We start from the raw sequence: 19,930 nt of genomic DNA on the forward strand, positions 1-19,930 counted from the left end.
TCTATTCTTTCTCCTCCTCCTCCTTCCTCTTCTCTCTTCCTCTTCTTCCTTCCTTCTCTTTCCCCAAAGGGAAAAAAGGCATCCGGCAGCGAGAAGCTAAAGAAATACCAACCTTTAATAATAACTATTTGATTTCCTTTGGTACAATCGAGAGAAAATCAAACCAAATACAAATTTTGTATAAAGGAGGTGGAGAGGAGGGGCTGAGGCGGATTGGGGGGTCCCGCAGAGTGGCGGGGACAGGCACAGTGATAAAGAGCAAAGCCACACATTGGCTTCCGAGTATAACAATTACACATGCAACACCAAATTATCAAAGTTATATACAGAACCGGGGGAGGGGGGGCATCGGGGAGGGGAAACTGGGTAGAAAACCAGCCTCAGCGCTGGAAGACAAACCCATTTTTTTTCTCTTTTCAGCTTTTTTTTGTGGGGGGGGAGCTCCAAAACCTTCAGTTTGGGGGCTCTCGGAGACCATCCCAAAATTCAGGGAAACCATCCCCCTTAATCCAGATTGGGGAGGGGGGGTCTCCATTGCCTTAGCCTGGAGTCCTGGACTTTTGTGGGTGGGGAGAAAAGAAGGGGATAATTGTGGGGAATCCGTGATGGATCAGAAGGAGGCGGGTGAGGAATGACTGCCTCTTTCTCCATCCTGTAGCCACCACCCCCCTCCCCGAAAAACAGGCAGCGCCGTGACTAAACTTCCAGAGCAAGAGGAATTTTGCATAAAATCTGACCTGAAAAAAGGTTCAAGGCACACACAGAAGGTATATAAAGTGAGTGAGGGGGCCTGTGGGTAGGGAACGAGAGACGTTTCTGCGTCCCAGACCCGAGTAAATTGGCCCCTTTTTTCCCCCCTTTTTGTGCTTTAAGCAATCTCCCAGAAAAGAAACACTTGATTTCTTTGGCATCAGCTGCACCCGGCAGAGGACTCCACAAGGCGCGGTGTGGCAAGGACCGTCTCGCTATTCAGTTAGTGGAGTGGGGTGGGTGGGAAATTGTTCCAAGGTGAAATCTGAAAATGGCTTTATCCCGAGACCGGAATCCAGCAGTGTCAACAAAATTGAGGCTAGACCACTCTCGCTAAGGACTAGCACGTTGGCTGGACGGCACTGTGCAGCGACGAGAAAAAGCCGGGCTGTGGCAAGATGTAGAGAGGTGGTCTGGGAGGGCACAATGGGCTTTGGTGCTCCTCCAAGTCCCTTCAACCCCAGAGGATGCTTTGGCAGAGGAAACAGCTCATTTCCGGCAGCTGTTTTTCCAGGGAGAAAAAAAAAGACGCAAAGGAATCCCGGTAGAAGGGCGTCTGTAGTGATGCAAACTCTGGTCATTCTGCTCACTGTCTCCGCTCGACGGGCTGCTGTAAGCACAGCTCGCTGCCAGCCGAGATGATGGGCAACCGATTGTCCATGTGGTGGCTAATCAAATGACTGACACTCTCAAAGCGGTGATCCTTCGTCCGGACCTGGGTGGGAAGAGAACAGTTAGGGGGAAGGGTTGGCCGGAGAAGTACAGCCAGACCGCAGTCAAGCCCCACATTTCTGTGGCTAAGCAAGACGACTGTTCAGTGAGTTTTGCCCCACTTGATAACCTTCCTTGCTCCGGTTGTTAAGCGAATCGCGGCAGCTGTTAAAGACGGGAACACGGTTGTTAAGTGAATCTGGCTTCTCCATTGCCTTTGCTTCTCAGAAGCTTTGCAAAAGGCTCACGTGGCAACAGGATCCTGCGACCATCATAAATATGAGCCAGTTGCCTTCCAAGGTTGGTAAAACAAGGACCCAGATTGTGGAGGGGGGGCGGGGGGGGCCAATAGGCTGACTCTGTAAACTGCTTTAGGTAAAGGTAAAGGTTCCCCCGCACACGCGTGCTAGTCGTTTCCGACTCTAGGGGCCGCTGCTCATCTCCGTTTCAAAGCCGAAGAGCCAGCGCTTGTCCGAGGACGTCTCCGTGGTCACGTGGCCGGTGTGACTAGATGCCAAAGGCGCACGGAACGCCGTTACCTTCCCACCGGAGTGGTCCCTATTTTTCTACTTGCATTTTTGTATGTGCTTTCGAACTGCTAGGTTGGCAGAAGCTGGGACGAGTAACAGGCGCTCACTCTGTTACGTGGCACTCGGGATTCGACCCGCCAAACTGCCGACCTTCTGATCGACAGGCTCAGCGTCCTAACCCACTGAGCCACCGCGTCCCTTTATAAACCGCTTTAGAGAGGGTTATAAAGCACTGTGAAGCGGTAGATAAGTCCAAGTGCTATTGCTATTAAATACCAGGCTTTTTTCAAGCAGAGGGTTTTCCCTCAACCTTGAAAATTCCTTCTTCTCCCCCCACAAACCCCCCCCCACCTACCACTCCTTCCGGATCGACAAGAAGCAGGTGTTTCGGCTGTCCTCCCTGCAGCCCGGTGAGCACATACTGGCCCGGCGTGGTGGTGCTCTCCCGCACCAGGAAATCCCCGTTGGCTTGCAGCAGCTTCTCCGATTCTTTCCGGCTCATCTGACCATGGTACCACGATTCCTGGCGGAGCTGCTCCTCCATGCTAGCGGGCGGGTGGGAGGGAGGAGCAGGGGGTGGCAGAGGTGCCCTCAAGGCGTCCTCGAAAGGCTCTGGGGAACGAAAGCTGCCATTAGGCGTGATCGGCAGCCGAGACCGTTTCTTGTCTCTTCTTACGACCCACGACGGCGCCCAAAATTTCTGCCGCTAAGCGAGACGGCCGTCCAATGAGCTTTGCCCCCTTTTACTACCTGCCTTCCCACACCCGTGAAGGGAACCACCGCCGTTGTGAAGTTAGCAACACAGGTTGTTCCGCCAACCCGGCTTCCCCGCTGACTTGGCTGGTCAGAAGCCGATCACGTGACCGTGGGACACTGCCACCGTCATAAATCTGAGTCACTTGCCCAGTGTCTGAATTTGGATCCCGTGACTCGGGAGGGTGGGGGATGCTGCAGGGTGGAAAGGGGCTGGAAGGGTGGAAAACGGCCCTAAGTCATTTTTTTTCAGCGCTGTTCCAACTTGGGACAGTCACTAAATGAGCCGTCGCAAGTCCAGGACTAGCTGCAGAGAAACTGCAGGATCCCCTCTCCTTCCCTTCTGCTACTCACTCATGTCAAAGAGGTCTCTCTGGATGCTGCCGTTGGAGGTCACGCTCTGGAGGCCCGGCTGCAATTTTTCCAAATTTTGCACGTTAACGTAGGACGGGTCCGCCAAGAATTCTGGGCGCCCAGGCGGGCCCCGATCCCTGCCTGCGAGGGGAGACAGGGTGGAATCAGAAAGCGCCGCCCTACCCAAAATACAGAGCACCGGCTTGTGAAAACTGCCCGTGAAACTGGGGGATTCTGGGGGTTGAAGTCCACACCTCTTAAAGAGTTGCCACGGTGGATAAACACGGCAGAAGACTGTCAACGGCCTCCTTTTTCTGCTTTGATCCCGCTCGCTAGACGTCGAAGTATAAAGAGGGCTTTATTGTCTTTTATTTATTTATAAAAATTTATTCGCCACCCATCTTAGCTTTGAGGTTTCTATCACAATATCCTAAATCAGTGTTTTAAGCTAGGTGGACTTCAGCTCCCAGAATCCCCCAGCCAGCCTGCTTTAAGACGTGGACTTCAATTCCCCAGCCAACCTTCTTTTCACCAAAAGCCACTGCTTGGAGACAAGATTATATTTAATACAACAGACTTGGGGAGCCAGTCTCTTTCCAAGTACCCATCTATTTGCTCAGCCTGTAGGGTGCTAGTCCTTATGAAATCCAGCCATATTGTTTGTTTTTTTCATATACCTTTGAGCAGAGCAACAAGATTCAATCTAGGGCCTCGCTGGTCTGTATGGGGAATTCAGGTATGACCATGAATTGCAGGAGTGAGTACTTTAAGGTGGGTGGACTTCAACTCCCAGAAGTCCCCAACCAACCTGCTGGCTGAGGAATTCTGGGAGTTGAAGCCCACCCAGCTTACTGTTCCCACAATTGGGAAACACTGCTGGAGGTAACTGACAGCCTTCTGCTAGGTATAAATCGAAGTAAAGAGAAGCTTTCAAGTTTCCATTTCAATAGCCTACGCTGGTGTTTTTCAAACTTTTGACAACTTTAAGACGTGGGGACTTCAACTCCCAGAATCCCCCCACCAGCACTGCTGGATCGCCTACCTTGTGTGACCAAATGTGGCTTCTTGGATTCGTAGTCCCCAGCAGCCACTTGTCCGACCGGCTACGGGAAGAAAGGAAGGAGCGTTATTTGAAGGTTGAAATGAGCATTTCAAGTCCCATTTTCCCACACTACGATATTCCGTGCATTAATTAATAAATTAAAGAGCCTGTGGGTCTCGCCGGGTATCCAATTTTGGGGAAGAGCGCAGAAGAATAGAAGAGGAGGAGAGTGGCTAGAAAGGAGCCCAAGGAAGACTCAATGACGAACCCATTTTACAGAAGGGAGAGGAAAAACTGAGGACAAAAAAAGCAAAATGAACACGGAGCGCGTGAGGCATTCCGTCAAGGCGGAAATGACTTATGTCATTACGTGTGACGTTGTCCACAATTGTCGGGGGGAGGACGGAGGGAGGAACTTACCAAGGTGGCTCCCAAATTGTTGGGGGTCTGAGCCGCAGCAGCCCCCTCCCGCAAGCGCAGGTCGAGCAGCCCCCCCAAGGGGGGGTCCTTTCCCGGGAAATCGTTGTAGTATTGGTGGTCAGCAGGCGGCTCTTCCTCTTCGTCCCACGCAGAGCCGTCGAATCCGGCCATCCTGGCAGGGGGAGAGTGGACAACGGATCAGAAACACATGCAGCTAGTCCTCAACTTATGACAAAAGCTGAACCCCAAAATTCTGTGGCTAAGCGAAGCATTTGTTCAGCGGATTTGGGCCCCAAGGCCTTCCTTGCATCGGTTGTTAAGTGACTCTCTTCGGCTTTTAAGGTTGTTAAGTGAATCTGGCGTTCCCCATGGATTTGGCTTGTCTGGAGGTCACCAAAGGGGATCACATGACCCCGGGACAGGGCGACCGTCGTAAATACGAGTCAGTTGCCGAGCGTCTGAATTTTGACGAGCAGAGGGATGCTGCAACGGTCGTTAAGTCTGAAAAAAACCCGTCCTACGTCCCTTTTTTCAGAGGCATTGCAACTTTGAATGGTCACGAAACGAACTGTTGTTAAGTCGAGGGTTACCTGTGCACACGCGCACGCAGGCACACACACACACAAGAAACCCCAGGCTGAGGCCCGATCCTGCCTGGCCCTACCTGTCGTGAGGCGTGACGAGTTTGGGAGGGTTTTTAAGGTACTGCTTGAAGCGCAATTCGAACGCCTGTCCGATGGTGCTGATGACGTCTTGGGATAATCCCTCGGGACACTCCAGGATGTGGCAAGCTACAAAAAGGGAAGGGGTTGCGCTGATTGATCGATTATCGATTTCTTGATGGTTGATTGAAAACCACTGAAAAACAACTGGAGGTTTTTAAGAAGAGACTGGATAGTCACTTGTATGAAATGGCATTAGGTCTGGACTAGGTCCCTTCCATCTCTGTTATTCTCCTTCCTTCCTTCCTTCCTTCCTTCCTTCCTTCCTTCCTTCCTTCCTTCCTTCCTTCCTTCCTTCCCTCCCTCCCTCCCTCCCTCCTCCATCACTGGAGGCTTTTAAGAAGAGACTGGACAGCCATTTGCCTGAAATGGGATAGGTTCTCCTGCTTGAGCAGGGGGCTGGACTAGATGACCTCCAAGGTCCCTTCCAACTCTATTCTGATTATTTGAACCACAAGGCCCTAGGGGGGGGGGGAGAGAGAAAAACCCCAACTCCCTTTCGTCCCAAACTCTCGCACTTCCAAGCTGAATTGGGTGGGGAACGGAGAAAAAAAAAGAGAAGATTAAAAGGTCTGCAGGAGAAGAACCAAGCATTAAGCCAGGATTGGAAGATCCAGGACAAGATGACAGGAAACCTACCTCTGTGATTGACAGGGTCTTTGGCAACGTAAGCCACGTATTCCGCCGTATCCTGCGAAATGCAAAACAAGCTGGTAACGACCAGATTTGGAGAAAGGGTTAAAAAAAACACCAACAATAATAATAATCAACCACACCTGTTCCCTGAGGGACTATTTTTTTGGGGTGGGGGTGGGGGGGTGGGCCTTCTGCAAGAATTTTGGGGAAAATCTCACTCTACTCACCGGATCCCCTCCGGAAGCGAACGAAATGGACTGCATATGATGGTTGGCGATGATCTGCAAGCCGAAAAGAGGATGAAATTTGAGACCGGAGATGTTGACCAGCTCAAAACAGAGCGAGAAAAAAAAGCACAATTCAGCTAGTCCTCGAATTACGAGAGTTTGTTTAGTGACCGAATATAGAATAGAGTATATAGAATATAGAATATAGAATATAGAATATAGAATATAGAATATGAATAGAATAGAATGGAATAGAATGGAATAGAATAGAATAGAATAGAATAGAATAGAATAGAATAGAATAGAATAGAATAGAATAGAATAGAATAGAAAATGAATAGAAAATGAATAGAAAATGAATAGCAGAGTTGGAAAGGGCCTCAGAGGTCATCTAGTCCAACCCCCATCCCAGGCAGGAGACCCTACAAGTGGAATTTTCCTCTAGTGGGATTTTCCCATGTATTTTACCAGGAAACATAGATAGGGCAGCCTAGAAAAGTCAGTGCCCTCCTAACCATACCCAAGAACTCCGAGTTTGTTGGCAATGTCCATTCTGCTCTCCAAAACTCTAGGGGCCTTTGGAAAAAGCACTTTGTGGTTCACCCAAATTATCTGGGGCTCTCTGCTTCTCTGCGGTTGCATGCTGCCTGTCTCCCGGTCGCCGGACACAAACCGAGGCCCGGCTAAGCCAAACCAGCTGCTCCGGAGGAGACGCTGCCGAGTTAGGGGAGCCTCACCTGCTTGCAGTCGGACGCCATGAGGTTGAGGCTGCTGGTGGAGATGGTCAGGGTGATGGGCATGGCGGCAAACTTCAGATTGGTCTTGCCCAGGATGGAGTTGAGCGCGCGGCCGCAAGGCTGCCAGAGGGAAACAGAATACGGTTTACTCCTCGACTTACGACCATGAGGGAGCCCGGACATTTCCATTGCAAAGCGGGACAAATTTGTTCAGTGTGTTTCGCACCCTTTCATGACTCTTCTTCCTGCTGCGTTTCTTAAGTAAATCCCTGTGGTCGTTAAATGAGTCAGACGGGTTGTTAAGTGAATCCGGCTTCCCCCCTATTGACTTGGCTGGTCAGAAAGTCACAAAAGGGGATGGCGTGACCTGGGCACACTGTGACCATCACATGTATGAGTCAGTTGCCAAGTGTCTGAATTTTGATCACATGACCCGGGGGAATGCTTCAACCGTCGTAAGTGTGAGGATTGGTCATAAGTGATTTTTTTTCAGTGTCATGGTAACTTTGCATGGATGCTAAACGAACAGCTGTAAGTCAAGGTCTATATTCTATATTCTGTATTTTATATTTTATAATCTATTCTATTTTATAATATAATCTATTTTACAATCTATTCTATATTCTATATTCTGTATTCTATTTTATAATCTATTCTATTCTATATTCTATTTTATAATTATTTTATTCTATATTCTATTTTATAATCTATTCTATTCTATATTGTATTCTATATTGTATTCTATATTCTATTTTATAATATATTCTACTTTATAATCTATTCTATAGTCTATATACTTTAACGGTCAAAAGGCCAGAAAAGGGGATTACCTGATCCCCGGGACACTGCAACCGTCATAAATACGAGTCAGTTGCCGAGTCTCTGAATTTTTGCTTAATGGAATGAAAAAATGAAAGCAGCCCCTTTTGCTTGGAGATGTGGGTGGGTGGGGGTCGTGAAGCTAGGAAATCGATAGAACCTGGCATACCCATAACAATAATGCACGATTAAAGGGATGGGGGGGGGAAGATAAGCCCCCTCCCTTTTTTTCTCAGCATCCATTAGCAGAGCTGGATTGGCTGTCTATTGATCAGCTCTGCGGATGCTGAACTTTTGATTGACGCCTCCGATTTGTTTCTCAGCGAGGGGCAGCAGCCTGGGGGAAATGGGCGGGGGGGGGGCAGACTAGAGACCTTCAGCTCCTCACCACATACGTCCATTTCCTTCCTGGTTGTTGCGTTGTTGTTGTTGTTTTCCCCCAGGGTTTTATGACCAACCCAGATCTCGCTTCCCTAAGCCTTGCGATAAAACACCAGGGTGGTCTCTTCTTAAATTTAAGGAAAGGGATGGAGAAGAGCAACACTTCCTGCTTTTCCGGCACAGAAAGGATGAGTTTGACATGGGAGGGAGGGAGGGAGGAGGCCTAGCAACACAAATCCTGGCTGATTGGGAAGGGTGACAAAGAGACTCAAGTTCTGGCCACCTTGATTTTCTTTGGTATAAGACCGTAAGTGGAAGGAAACTTCCCTGTTTCTGTTAGTAAAGTACGGGAGCCATCTGGGGATCCTCGGGGTGTCTCTAACAGAGCAGAACCGAAAAACAGGGACCTCTGAGGTCTTCTAGTCCAGCCCCCTGCTCAGAACACAGAATAACAGAGGTGGAAGGGGCCTCGGAGGTCCTCTAGTCCAGCCCTCTGCTCAAGCAGGAAACCCTACCCCATTTCCGACAAACGGCTGTCCCTTCTCTTACCTTCCTCCTGCGCACGGCTCCCTTCGTGCTGGGCACGGCGTCACAAACCAGGCCTATCGCCTCCCTGCACGAGGAGGAGAGAGGACGTTGGAGCGTGTCCAACACACATCACGCAATCTTCAATGGTCAGCAATTTCACAACACAGCCCAAATCACAGCAAATCCCCAGAGCCATCCCCGCTTGCAACGGAGCTCCACTGCAGGGGTACACACACACACACACACACACACACACACACACACACACACAAACACACAAAAACCCACCTGTGCTAGGACAGCGTTTCTCCACCCTTGAAGGTCTGCGGATTTCAACTCCCAGAATCCCCCAGCTAGCTCCCAGGGGAGGGAATTCTGGGAGTTGAAGTTCGCACACCTTCAAGGGGGTGGAAAAACTCTGCTCGCGGACAACGAAGTCCCGATCTTTGGCGTGAATCCGAAGAGGTTTTTTTTTGGGGGGGGGGGACAGAAATTCACTATTTTGAGTGGAAAATATTCTCTCTCTCTCTAAAGACAGCCAGAGAGAAATTCCCAGATCACCCCTCCATGGAGTGGGGAGGGGGGAGAAGGGGGGGAGAGGGAAATAGAGCGAGGCCCCTTTAATATTTGATGATGGTGAATAAATGCTTCCTGTCCTCGGTGAATTAATTGGGGGGGGGGGAAAGAGAGATGCTGTCAACGAGGATCGGAAGCTTTTCCAGCCCTCTCTAGCCACTTCTCTGTAGACATTAATGGACTGGGCTGCAGAGGGGAAAATACAAACTCTCTCTCTCAAACACACACACAAACACACACACAAACACACCCCTCTATCTTTAACTCTTTCCTGTGTTGAGCCTTCCCCGCGCAGGAGAGAGTCCAAAGCAATGTTTTTCCACCTTCTGCTAGCTATAAATGGAAGTCAAGTCTCTATGATAATAGCCTGAGCTGGTGTTTTTCAAACTTGGCAACTTTTGAGATGGGTGGGCTACAACTCCCAGAATCCCCCAGCCAGCAGGCTTTCAGATGGGTGGACTTCGATGGCCAGAATCCCCCCAGCCAGCGTGTTCAAGACATGTCAACGCCCACTCCCAGAATTCCCCAGCTAGCATGCTTGAAGATGGGGGGACTTCAACTCCCAGCATGCTTTGCACCGAATGCCACTGTCTGGGGACACATTCTATTTACTGCACCTCACTTATTTCCAGCCTCTATCTATTTTGCTCTGCAAGCCAGCAAATCCTTGCTGTAGGGTGCTCCTTATGAAATCCAGCATTTATTATTATTATTATTTTGGCCTATGATCTTTGAGCAGAACAACCAGATTCCATCCTCGCTGGTTTGTGCAGGAACCGAATTGCAGAAAAGTCCCAAAAAGAGGTGCAAGGCCAAGAACTCATGCAGAGAAGCACCTTTATATAAGGGGGGGGGGGTTTCTCTCCCCCCCCCCGTTCGTCAGATAGGCCCCACCATATTGTTAGCCAGCTCACCTGGTGACTTGGGTCCTGGTGCTGAAATCGAGGGCTCGCATGGACTGCAGCACTTCCACGCAGCCCATGTACTGCGGGGACGAGAAGAAGAGCAGAGATTAAAACAGGGGTCTTCAAGCTTGGCCCTTTTATGACTTGTGGACTTCAACTCCCAGAATTCCGCAGCTTAGCCCCTTTTGCGACCTTCCGGCCAGCAAAGTCAACGGGGGGGGGGAAGCCCGATTCACTTCTGGACAGCCCTTTGTCTGAAACGGTATAGGGTTTCCTGCCTGAGCAGGGGGTTGGACTAGATGACCTCCAAGGTCCCTTCCAACTTTATTATTATTACTATAATACTTAACAACCGGGTCACAAACTTAGCAGGGATTCGCTGAGCCGCAGTGGCAAGAACAGCCGTTCAAAACGCGCTCCAACAAATGTCTCACTCAGCGACATAAAATGTGGGTGCTGTCACGGTCGTAAATCGAGGACTGCCTGTACCTACGGCATGGTGGGAAAACCTCCCTTCCGGAGCGCGGTTGCAACCCCTCGCCGCCCCGTCCACGCTCGCTTGGCCCCCTAAGCGTAACAAACCTCGCGCCTGGGTACACACACACACACACCCCTCCTCACTCACCCGGACCAGGTAGGAGACTCCGGAACCCATCACCTTGTCGTCCCGGTGCAGCCAACCCCGACTGGGCTTGTTGACGAAACTGCCGTGCCGCGTCCACTCCTCGCCGCCCAGCTGTCCGCCTTCCACTCGCATTTTCTTCCCGCAACTCAGTTTGTTCATATCCTGGGGATAGAGACCGACAGCGCCCGTTGAGTCCGGCGAGGCAGAGGCGGCACCCGTCGGAGGGTCTTCGGGAACCCCCGTCTCTCGGGAAAAGGGCCGGAGGTTCAACAACGAAGCCGGGTTGGAGAGTTTCAGGTTAGCCATTTTTGGGAAGAAGGAGCAGAGCGTGGTGGGGCTGGGCTCCGATTCGGGGTCCCCCAGAGGCAGCATGGGGCTGAGGGACGATGAGGACAGAGAGCCGGTCAGCAAGGGGGAAGGGTCGGGAGAGGGGAACCCCTCGGCCACGGGGGTCGCGTCGTCCAGCGAAGGCGGAGATTCGTCCTGCAAGTGGGTGTATTTGCTTTTCGGCAGGAGATCCATTTTGGGTTTGTTTTGGGTGGGGGGGCTGCAGACTGGCGGAGAGGAGGAGGAGGAGGAGGAAGAGGAGGCAAGCGCGACGGTGACGGGGCTCAAGACTCCCCTGAAAGTCCCAACTGATGCCAAGCTGGCGTCTTGTCAAGTCCCCGCTGGCATGCCGGGAACCGGGCACGTCGGCCGGGTGCCTGCTTCTCCCCGCTCTGCCCTGCCGTGGGCACCAGGGACGCCCGCCAATCGGGACGCCCCCCTCCCCAAATTCAGCAAGCCATCGTCTTAACCCAACTGGAACCAGTTATCCATCCCATCCGATGACCGGTAATGGTAACCCCACGCAGGTCCGGAGAGGAAGACGAGGCGGTGTCTAATCTGCTGCTGTTTCAGAAATGCCTGCCACGCCACCTGTTGAAACCCTGCCTGTCTCCAGCCCTGGAGAGGAAGAGGATGAGGCTTCTAGTCCGTGGCTGACGGTGCACCCCCGTAGGGCTGTGTTGGGAGTTCCTGGCCCTTCCCTCCAGCTGAAGCACCACCTGTTGAACCTCTGCCTGTCTCAGCTGCCCTTCCAACGCCCGGCGGGTCCTTCTTCTCTCTCATCTGAGGAGGTGGAGGAGCCCGGCGGATGCACAGCTCCAAGGGATGCGTCTTTTCCTCCGGATCTATCCGTGCCAACGGGAGGGGGAAGTATTAAACGCCTCCAACACAAAGGAGGGGGTGGCAGCAGGGGGGGGGACGGCTGGCAGCCCCCCCCCAGGCAGCCCACAAGGCTCCCTGTTAAAGCAGGGCAGGCCCGGTGCCCATCAGGGATGGCACAGGTGGTGTCGCACGGCAGCAGGGGTGGCGATGCAGATGGCAATTTGAGGATGGTCGCACCGCCCAGCTGGTTGGGGGCTCAGCCTCTGAAAGCCCAGGAAGGGGGGGAGAGTCCAGTTGGGGGTTGCCTGGACCCCCTTTGCATGAGTGGAGGGGGGGTCAGCCGTTGGAGATGGTCCCCCTCTCTCCTCGCTTGCAATGCCCGCTCCGGCTTTGCAGCGCCCAGCAGCGGCTGGGATCTGTCTGAAAAAATCCTCTCCCAGGCAAGGCGGGGAAGGGGAAGGGCAGAGGCAGAGGCCAAGCCCCCCCCCCCCCCCCCGGTCACTCGCTGCTACCAAGAGGAAGGGAAGCGTGCTGACTCACACCAGCTTGGCCTCGACTGCCGCGGCAAGGGATGCAAGCGAGGGGAGAGGAGACCAGGAAGGGGATGCAGCAGGAAAGGGGGGGCAAGGAGGGGGGTCAGGGCCTGGGTCAGCGGGGAGCTGGGGGGGGGAAGCCGGGGAGGGGGTTAAGGAGGGAGGGTGGTCTGTGTCAAAGAGGTTTGCAGGCCCGTGCACGAAGACACTAGGCTTCCTGCCGGAGTCTTTTGCTCATTCAAGGAATTCGAACTCGGCACAAGCTTATCTCCTACCCCTCAGTTCCCTTGCAATCGAGGGAGGGGTACAACCACCCTGCAAGGGAGGCCAGGAAGGAAGGAAGTAAAGAAAAGGGAGGGAGGGAGGGAGGGAGGGATGAGGTTGAAGGAAAAGTTAGATGAGAGGAGGAATAGATAGGGAAGGAAGAAAGGAAGGAAGGAAGGAAGGAAGGAAGGAAGGAAGGAAGGAAGGAAGGAAGGAAGGAAGGAAGGAAGGAAGGAAGGAAGAGTGGGTGGGTTTCCTAGCTCTGATTTCCTCAACTTTCAACCACAACAGAGCCCATTATTTCCCTCGCTCAGCCAGACAATTGTGAAGTGAGCTTTGCCGCAAAGCAAAACCCTTTTCAGTTGGTCGTTAAGTGAATCCGCCCTCCCCACTGACGCTGCTCCTCAGAAGCGGACCCCGTGACCCCGCCCACCGTCCTCCATACGGGCCAGTTGGCCGAGCGTCTGAACGTTCAGCCCGTGTCCACGGGCGATGCTGCCGCGGCCGTTAAGCACCGTCGCAACGCCAGTCACTAAGCGCAGAGTTCGCCAGCCGAGGGTCACCTGTACGACATTGCGGAATCGCCAGGTGTTGTGCGGCGATGGCGGCGGCAGCTGCTGCTGCTATTCCAACGAGCCGTTATTTGCAAAGCGAGGCATCGGCACAGCTTCCTGAACGGCCTTGTTGATTCACCACAAGGTCTGCTTTTCGCATACGGTGCCGAATAAAAGACAACCACCACATTTTGGGGGTGGGGAGGAAGAGGAGGAGGAGCAGGAGCCCTCACGAAGCCAAAAGCGGCGCTGAAATCCAGAGCAGGCAGCCCAGTGCACCACCCACCCACCCCGAAACCGCCAAACTCTCCATGGAGGCTTCAAACGGGGGGGGGCTGCAATGCCTGACTTGCCTCCTCCCCCGTCCCTCCCTCCCTCTCTCTCTCTCTCTCTCTCTCTCTCTCTCTCTCTCTCTCTCTCTCTCTCTCTCTCTCTCTCCCTTCGAGGGCTCCCGGCCAGCATGCTTTAAGAGGGGTGGACTTGCAACTCCCAGAATCCCCCAGCCAGAATACTTCAGACTCTGTTATTCTGAGCAGGGGGTTGGACTAGAAGACCTCCGAGGTCCCTTCCAGCTTCCAGTTATTCTGCATTCCTCCGCACCAACTACTTTAGCTGGACAGCCAACAGTTGCTGGAGACCAAGGCCATTTCCTGGACAGTCCTGTGTCCGGCCGTGGGTGGGCAGAGCCGAAGCCCCCCCCCCTTGTTTGTTCCTTCCTCTGGGGAGGGAGGGTCAGCAAAAACACCCACCTGGGCAAGGCCGAAAGAGGGGAAAAATAACAAACCAAGGAGAGGAAGGAGTGGGATGGCCGTTTGGCTCCCAGCCTTTCCACCAGACGGACGCTCTGCTTGGCTTTTCTGACCCAGCTGAAGGACCCAGGGAAGGATGGGAAGAGGCGGCAGGAAATCTCACAGAGAGAGAGAGAGAGAGAGAGAGAGAGAGAGAGAGAGAGAGAGAGAGAGAGAGAGAGAGAGAGAGAGAGAGAGACCCTGCCCCAGCCCCCCACTTCCTTGGGAGCCGGGGAAGAACGGGGTCCAAATTGCTCCTTTACCCAAAAGTTTGGGATCCAGCCTCGAATTGCAGCGCTGGAAAACCGAGAAAAATCACAATTCTCAACAACTGACGGATTTCGACAATCTCCAAAAATAACTAAAAAAAAAAAGATCAATATTTCAGCTGGTCAAATCTTAAAGCAGCGTCAAATCTAAAGTTGGTGGCTGTAAGAGGGGTGGACTTCGACTCCCAGAATCCCCCCCCCCCCGGCCAGCATGCTTGTCACCAAAGGCCATGATATTTAACGTATCTCACTTGAAGAGCCGGTCTACCATTTCCAGCATCTATTTATTTGCTCTAGGAGCCACAACATCTATGGCTGCAAGGTGCTAGTCCTCATGAAACCCTAACCCATCTCTCCCCCCTCCCCCAGTGTGTCTTTGAGCAGCCTTGGCCACATTGTAGAATAAGCAAAGTCACAAAACAGCCAACAGATTCACCGCACAGCAAAAAAATATTTGCCCTGTCCTAGCGGGTGTGACAATTATACAACAACAGAGGTTTTATATCCGGCTCAATCCCTGGGCGTTCACGCCTTTTCAATTTCCTCCTTCACAAAGGTCCCTTTTCATAGCCCCGTGGCTGGCAGTCATCCAACAGGTAAAGCTTCCTGGCTTGTACAAAAGCGTGACATGTAAAAAATGTTAGCCGGGGTGGGTGGGAGTGGGGGGGGCGCAACCTGTCTGTCTGTGTCCAGCGGGGAAATCTGGAGTATGCCATCAAGCTGCCTTCTGCCTCTTCCGACGGTCTCGTGCTAAGCCGTGGCTTGTTTCAAGGAAATAAACCACAGTTCAGCTGCGTTCTGCGAAAAGGCAAGGCTGTGGTAGCAAGCTGGAGGCTGGGATGGGAAATGAAACAGCCGCCTGTCTGCTTCATGCCGTCCCCGAAGTTGCTCAAACTCAGCAACCTTTTTTAAACGATGGGTGGACTTCCAACTCCCAGAATCCCCAAGCCGGCGGGGGATTCTGGGAACTGAAGTCCACCCAGGCTCAGATCTGCCAGGAAGGCCAAGGAAGGAAGGAAGGAAGAACAGCTGAGCCCAGCACCAGAGCAGGGAGAGAGAAGGGTCCCACCCCTTACCGTGTACTCCATCACGGGTGCCGGAGGTCTGTTCTTCGCTGGGGGCCAAACCTGCAGTTTGGTGACAAAGAAGGAATTAGGGGGAGGGGCTGTGCAGCATTTTGGGGAGGGGGTGGCGCAACATTGCCTTTTCCCTGCGTGTTTCCCTAAATCAGGGCTTCTCAATCTTGGGGACTTGAAGAGGGCTGGACTTCAACTACCAGAATTCCCCAGCCACTCTTGCTGGAATAGCTCAACTCCTTTTTCCAGAGGAGGCCAAGCAGAGGCGGACAAGGCAAACGGGGGCTGCCAAGAACCACGGAGCCTCCATGTGCCAAGGCAGTCTATCTCCAAAGACCAGCCGGACAAGGCAGGAGCGGTTGGAAGCTTTCAAACAAAAACCCCAAACCCTCAGAGACTAGGGATGGGTGGGCTTCTGGGGGGGGGTCAGTTTTGATCTAAGGGAGAATTTTAGGGGCTCTTACCCTCACCCTCAGCTGATCTGCAGGTGGCGGTCCTGGGTTCAAGACTGAGGGCGGCACGTCAAGATGGGTGGATAAAGCCTTCCAAAACAGTATCTAAATTTTGCTTGTGCAACAGGGTCAACGTCCCCCCCCCCCGGGAAGATTTCAACCCTGCCAAAACAAAGCTGGCTTCGGAAACCTGTCTGCAGAGCCTCCAAAGGCAGGGGCGCTCTATCTGACAACTGTCCAAGGACGACAAATGGATGTTTTTCCTCCCAAACAGGAGGGGGAGAGAAAAAAAAAGGGGGGGGGAGAAAGTTGGTTTTCTGCTCACCCTCTGCTCATTCCCATTCTTCCTCTCCCTCCTCCTCCTCCTCCTCCTCCACGGCGGGACAGAGAACCCACAATTTTGGGATGGAGACCCAGGAAACCGACCCCAGCCCACCCCACTCTTTTTTAGCCACAAACACTGCCAGAAATTCTTTACTTGCGAAACCCGCCTGCAGAATTGCATTTCCTTAAGCTTGGGAAAAAAATATCTGCCTGGCCAGCCAAGAGAAACGTGGCATTTCTCTCTCCCCCCCCCCCCCCCGTTCCAAGACACTGCAGGAATAAGAGGGGCTCAAGCCAACGGGGACCCTCCTTCATTCGAGGAACTTCAAGGGTCCCATCCTGCCAATCTCCAGCCCAGAAAGGTGAGGAAGGGGAGATCCTGCTTGAGTGAGGAACCCACCGTCCCTCTGGGCCAATTTCAAAGCGAGAAAACCCGAGGTGCGCACGTACGTACACGCGTGCCAATTGCAAGGACAGGAGAGGGGGGGGATTACAGAGATTTATTTAACTTTTCTGGCAAGCCTTCTCTTTTTTTTCTCCTAAGGGGGGGGAGAGAAAAGAAACTTAAAAACTGACCTGCAAAAGAGGATGGTGCAGTCCTTGCTACTCCCCCTTTTTTTGGTGGGCCACTCCAGTTTTTTTTTTTAAAAAAAGCTATGAAATTTGAGAATTGAGATCCCTCCTTCTTTAAGGGGTGGGATAAAGCAAACTCTGCAGCCTGCGCCAGACGGATTGCAGATGGGGAAGGCCCCGATTTGGGGGCTGCATTTGTCACTAAGGGGGCAGCTGGAGAGCAAAAAATACGACAGTGTATTTTTTTTGTTTGCACAGAAAGTCACAACCAACTTGGGCTGAGAAAATCAGCCCCGCTGAATCCTGAATTAAGGATCTCAGTTTGGAAACGAAGCCAGGAAACCTGGCTTACGAGCAGCAAGGCTGGCTCCACACGACACAGAGCCCCCCCCCCAAAAAAAAAACCTGAAGCAGAGCATGCAAAACATGGTGCGGTTCACCAAAATTGGAGAGAAAGCTTCAGTTGGTTGTGTTGAAGAGAAGCGTAATTTGGAAGAAAAATCCGTCAGGGAACACCATTCCCCAACTGCAAAGCGGTTAAGACAGGGATGCAAAGTACAAAAAATGATGGATTGGGGTCCAGGAGTGCAGAACTTTGAAGTAATTGACAAAAAACAGTGATTTTGTTTGTTTGTTTTTTCTAAAGGGGACAAGGAAGGAGAAAACAGTGTCGCTTTGGATAGGAGATGGGCAGCATGTGGATTTAGTAAAGAAATAATCCCGGCCCCAAGCTTTGCAACATCAAGGCTTGCAGCAAATCGATTTAAGAAAGAAATAACCCTGGCTCCCCAAACTTTGCAATGCCAAGCCTTTCCTAGACACACCTACGCAGCAATTTCTAAGTGTTAAAACTGTATACAATTCTCTTGCCAGGGCAATGCGATTTCCCCCCCCCCCCATTTCAAAACTCTCCAGCTATGGAGGCCACACACACACAACTCCTAGAGAGGGTTCCAGAGACCATCTTCCACCTCTAACGGGCCGGCCGGCACTTAGAAGCTAGCCGCTCTGTTTTAGGATTTATGGGAACTTTTGTGCAATACCCTCCGGGCGACGGTGGCGAGTTTGCGTTCCCGTTTTGGACGCCTCCCACCCAGCTCCTTCCAAGTGGAGCTTTTCGTCCCATCCCCGGAGACCCCAAAAGGAAGCCGGTTTCCACTCTTTTCTCCCGTTTTTTGGGCTCCAGGAAACGGCAGGGAGAGACTCTGGAAGAGCGCTGCCCGTAGGCCCTGCGGAACTCCGAGGAGGAGGAGGAGGATGAGAAGGAGAAGAACTACTGTGGGGTCTTTGGTGCTCTCTGAGTTTGGTTGTTTGCTTGCAGACATTTCATGACCCATGCTGGAAGGGAGTGGGGTTTGCAGGGAGGAGGAGGAGAAGGAGGAGAAGAAGGAGAGAGGAGGAGAAGAAGAAGAAGAAGAAGAAGAAGAAGAAGAAGAAGAAGAAGAAGAAGAAGAAGAAGAAGAAGAAGAAGAAGAAGAAGAAGAAGAAGAAGAAGAAGTCCTTTAAAAAGAGGGAAGCGCTGAGCGCAGCTGGGATCGAGAAGCCGGCCCTTGGACATCTCTGGCGCAGTCTTCCCTCTGGTCCTCCCTCTGGTCCATCTGTCTCCTCTCTCTCTCTCTCTCTCACTACTTTTCCTCTTTTCTCATTCTCTCCCATCTCCCTTTCTACCTTTTTTCTCTCTAGCACTCTCTCGTCTCTCTCCTCTCTCTCTCTCTCTCTCTCGATATATACGTGTGTGTATATTATATACCTCGGAATAGTCTTCCCTCTGGTCCGGCAGGACACTTTTCTTTTTCTTTCTTTCTTTTTTATTGAAAACTTTTAAGATACATTTTTAAAAACATAAACTCCCTCCCCCTCCCCCGACTTCCCAGAGCTGAATACAGGGTATATAAACTTTACAAACTTAAGCTAAAATATGCTAACTTAAAAAAGACACATCCCACTTTAACTCCCCCTTAAACACAAACTAAATGACTAACAAACAACGAATAACTAATCATACATCATAGACGCTTTTCTCTCTCTCTCTCTCTCTCTTCCCCCCCCCCCTCCCATCTCCCATCCCTCCCTCGTCCGTCAGGCAGAGGGGAGGAAAGCGGGAGTCTTGGGCATCGTCAGTCTCTGAGTAAGAGATTAGTAAGAGGCTTCGGTTACAAAACAAGGTTGAGACACCTCGGGAATCTTGCAGCGGCGCTTCCTCGGAACACGAGGGGAAGGGGAGGGGAGGGGGGGGAAAGGGGTTTTCGGGATTTGTGTGGGGGACACCAACACCCCCCCACCCCGCACCCCCCACCCGGGCTTTCGACACTGGGGACAAATCCTGCTGGAACTCTGAACCTCAAGGCAAGACTCTCCCGAAAAAGGAGCCGCTGAGCTCTGACGAACCGGTCCGGCTCAAAGCGGCGGCCCGTCTCCGAAGGCGCCTCTCCCGGAGGGAGGAGACCGCGGGGGAGTCCCCTCGTGATCCTACCCCGCAAGGGAAGAGGTTTGCAAGGAAGGGATCTCTAAAAACAACAACAACAACAAACAGCGCAGATTAAAAAAAACGAAACGCCCGCAGGGGCCGAAGGAAGAGCGCCTGGGCCGAGCAACGGCTGCTCCCAGCCGCCCCCGCAGGGCTGTTGTGCAAGCTCCTGAGCGACCCCACCCTGCTTCCCCCGACGCATTGCAAAGTGACGGCGGCGCCCGATGAAACGACCGGCAAGCAGGAGAAGCGCCCGGTGCAAGGTCGATAAAAGGAGGCGGCGGGTGGGGTGGGGGGAAGCTCGACCCCCCTTCTTACCGGGGCGGCTGGACCATTGGGGTGCAAAGGCGGCGGCTGCTCCGACGGCGCCTCTCGGACAAACTTCGGGGCTCTTGGGAGCCCCGCCCCGCCCCGTTGGCCTCCGCCAAGCGTTTCCGGGTTCTGTCCCGCCTTTGAAGGCGGGGCTCCGAGGTCGCCCGCCTCACCGCCTTTCCTAAGCTTCCGGTAGGGCCGCTCTTGCCTTCGGACTCGCTCCCCGCTCTAATCCTTTCCCTCAGACCCCCGAAACCTTTTCTGATTTTACATATACATATACGTATACATATACGCACATGCATATATTAGAAACAGAAAATTTAAAAAGCAAAAAAAAGAATGTTATAGGAACGGGAGAGATGGGACTTGTAGTTTGACACACACAGAATGGAGGGCGAAGTTTGGCAGGGCTGAGGTAACCCTAACCCCGAAACCTTTTCTAATTTTATA

General features: G+C 52.4%; 1 protein-coding gene across 7 annotated transcripts; it reads right to left on the minus strand.

The window, feature by feature from the left end:
• Positions 1-97: 97 nt before the first annotated feature.
• Positions 98-19,570, minus strand: SHC1 (SHC adaptor protein 1). 7 transcript variants are annotated; one of them, XM_081340284.1, is made up of 15 exons: positions 19,472-19,558; positions 18,449-18,493; positions 15,350-15,400; positions 10,717-10,878; positions 10,101-10,171; positions 8,632-8,695; positions 6,883-7,002; positions 6,146-6,199; positions 5,922-5,973; positions 5,225-5,351; positions 4,561-4,732; positions 4,141-4,201; positions 3,099-3,239; positions 2,347-2,603; positions 98-1,465 (listed from the first exon to the last, which is right to left on the minus strand). In XM_081340284.1, exons 3-15 carry the CDS (start codon positions 15,359-15,361, stop codon positions 1,337-1,339), a joined length of 1,422 nt encoding a protein of 473 aa, XP_081196410.1. In that variant the 5' UTR covers positions 15,362-15,400; positions 18,449-18,493; positions 19,472-19,558; the 3' UTR covers positions 98-1,336. The 7 variants fall into 7 exon arrangements, with proteins under 7 accessions (XP_081196410.1, XP_081196411.1, XP_081196412.1 ...); XM_081340285.1 differs by lacking the exon at positions 18,449-18,493 and having other exon boundaries at positions 19,484-19,570; XM_081340286.1 differs by lacking the exon at positions 19,472-19,558 and having other exon boundaries at positions 18,449-19,016.
• Positions 19,571-19,930: the final 360 nt, after the last annotated feature.

Source organism: Vipera berus (genome assembly GCF_964194415.1).
Source record: "Vipera berus genome assembly, chromosome: 16".
NCBI classification, from domain to species: domain Eukaryota; kingdom Metazoa; phylum Chordata; class Lepidosauria; order Squamata; family Viperidae; genus Vipera; species Vipera berus.

Bases quoted from the DNA above. Each gene is read 5' to 3' on its own strand.
- SHC1 (XM_081340283.1), bottom strand. From the start codon at position 11,238: ATGGATCTCCTGCCGAAAAGCAAATACACCCACTTGCAGGACGAATCT. The intron at 6,200-6,882 runs GTGAGGCTCCCC...TTCGGCTTGCAG, and splicing joins TGGCGTCCGACTGCAAGCAG to ATCATCGCCAACCATCATAT. The intron at 3,240-4,140 runs GTAGGCGATCCA...CTCCCCTCGCAG, and splicing joins GCCACATTTGGTCACACAAG to GCAGGGATCGGGGCCCGCCT.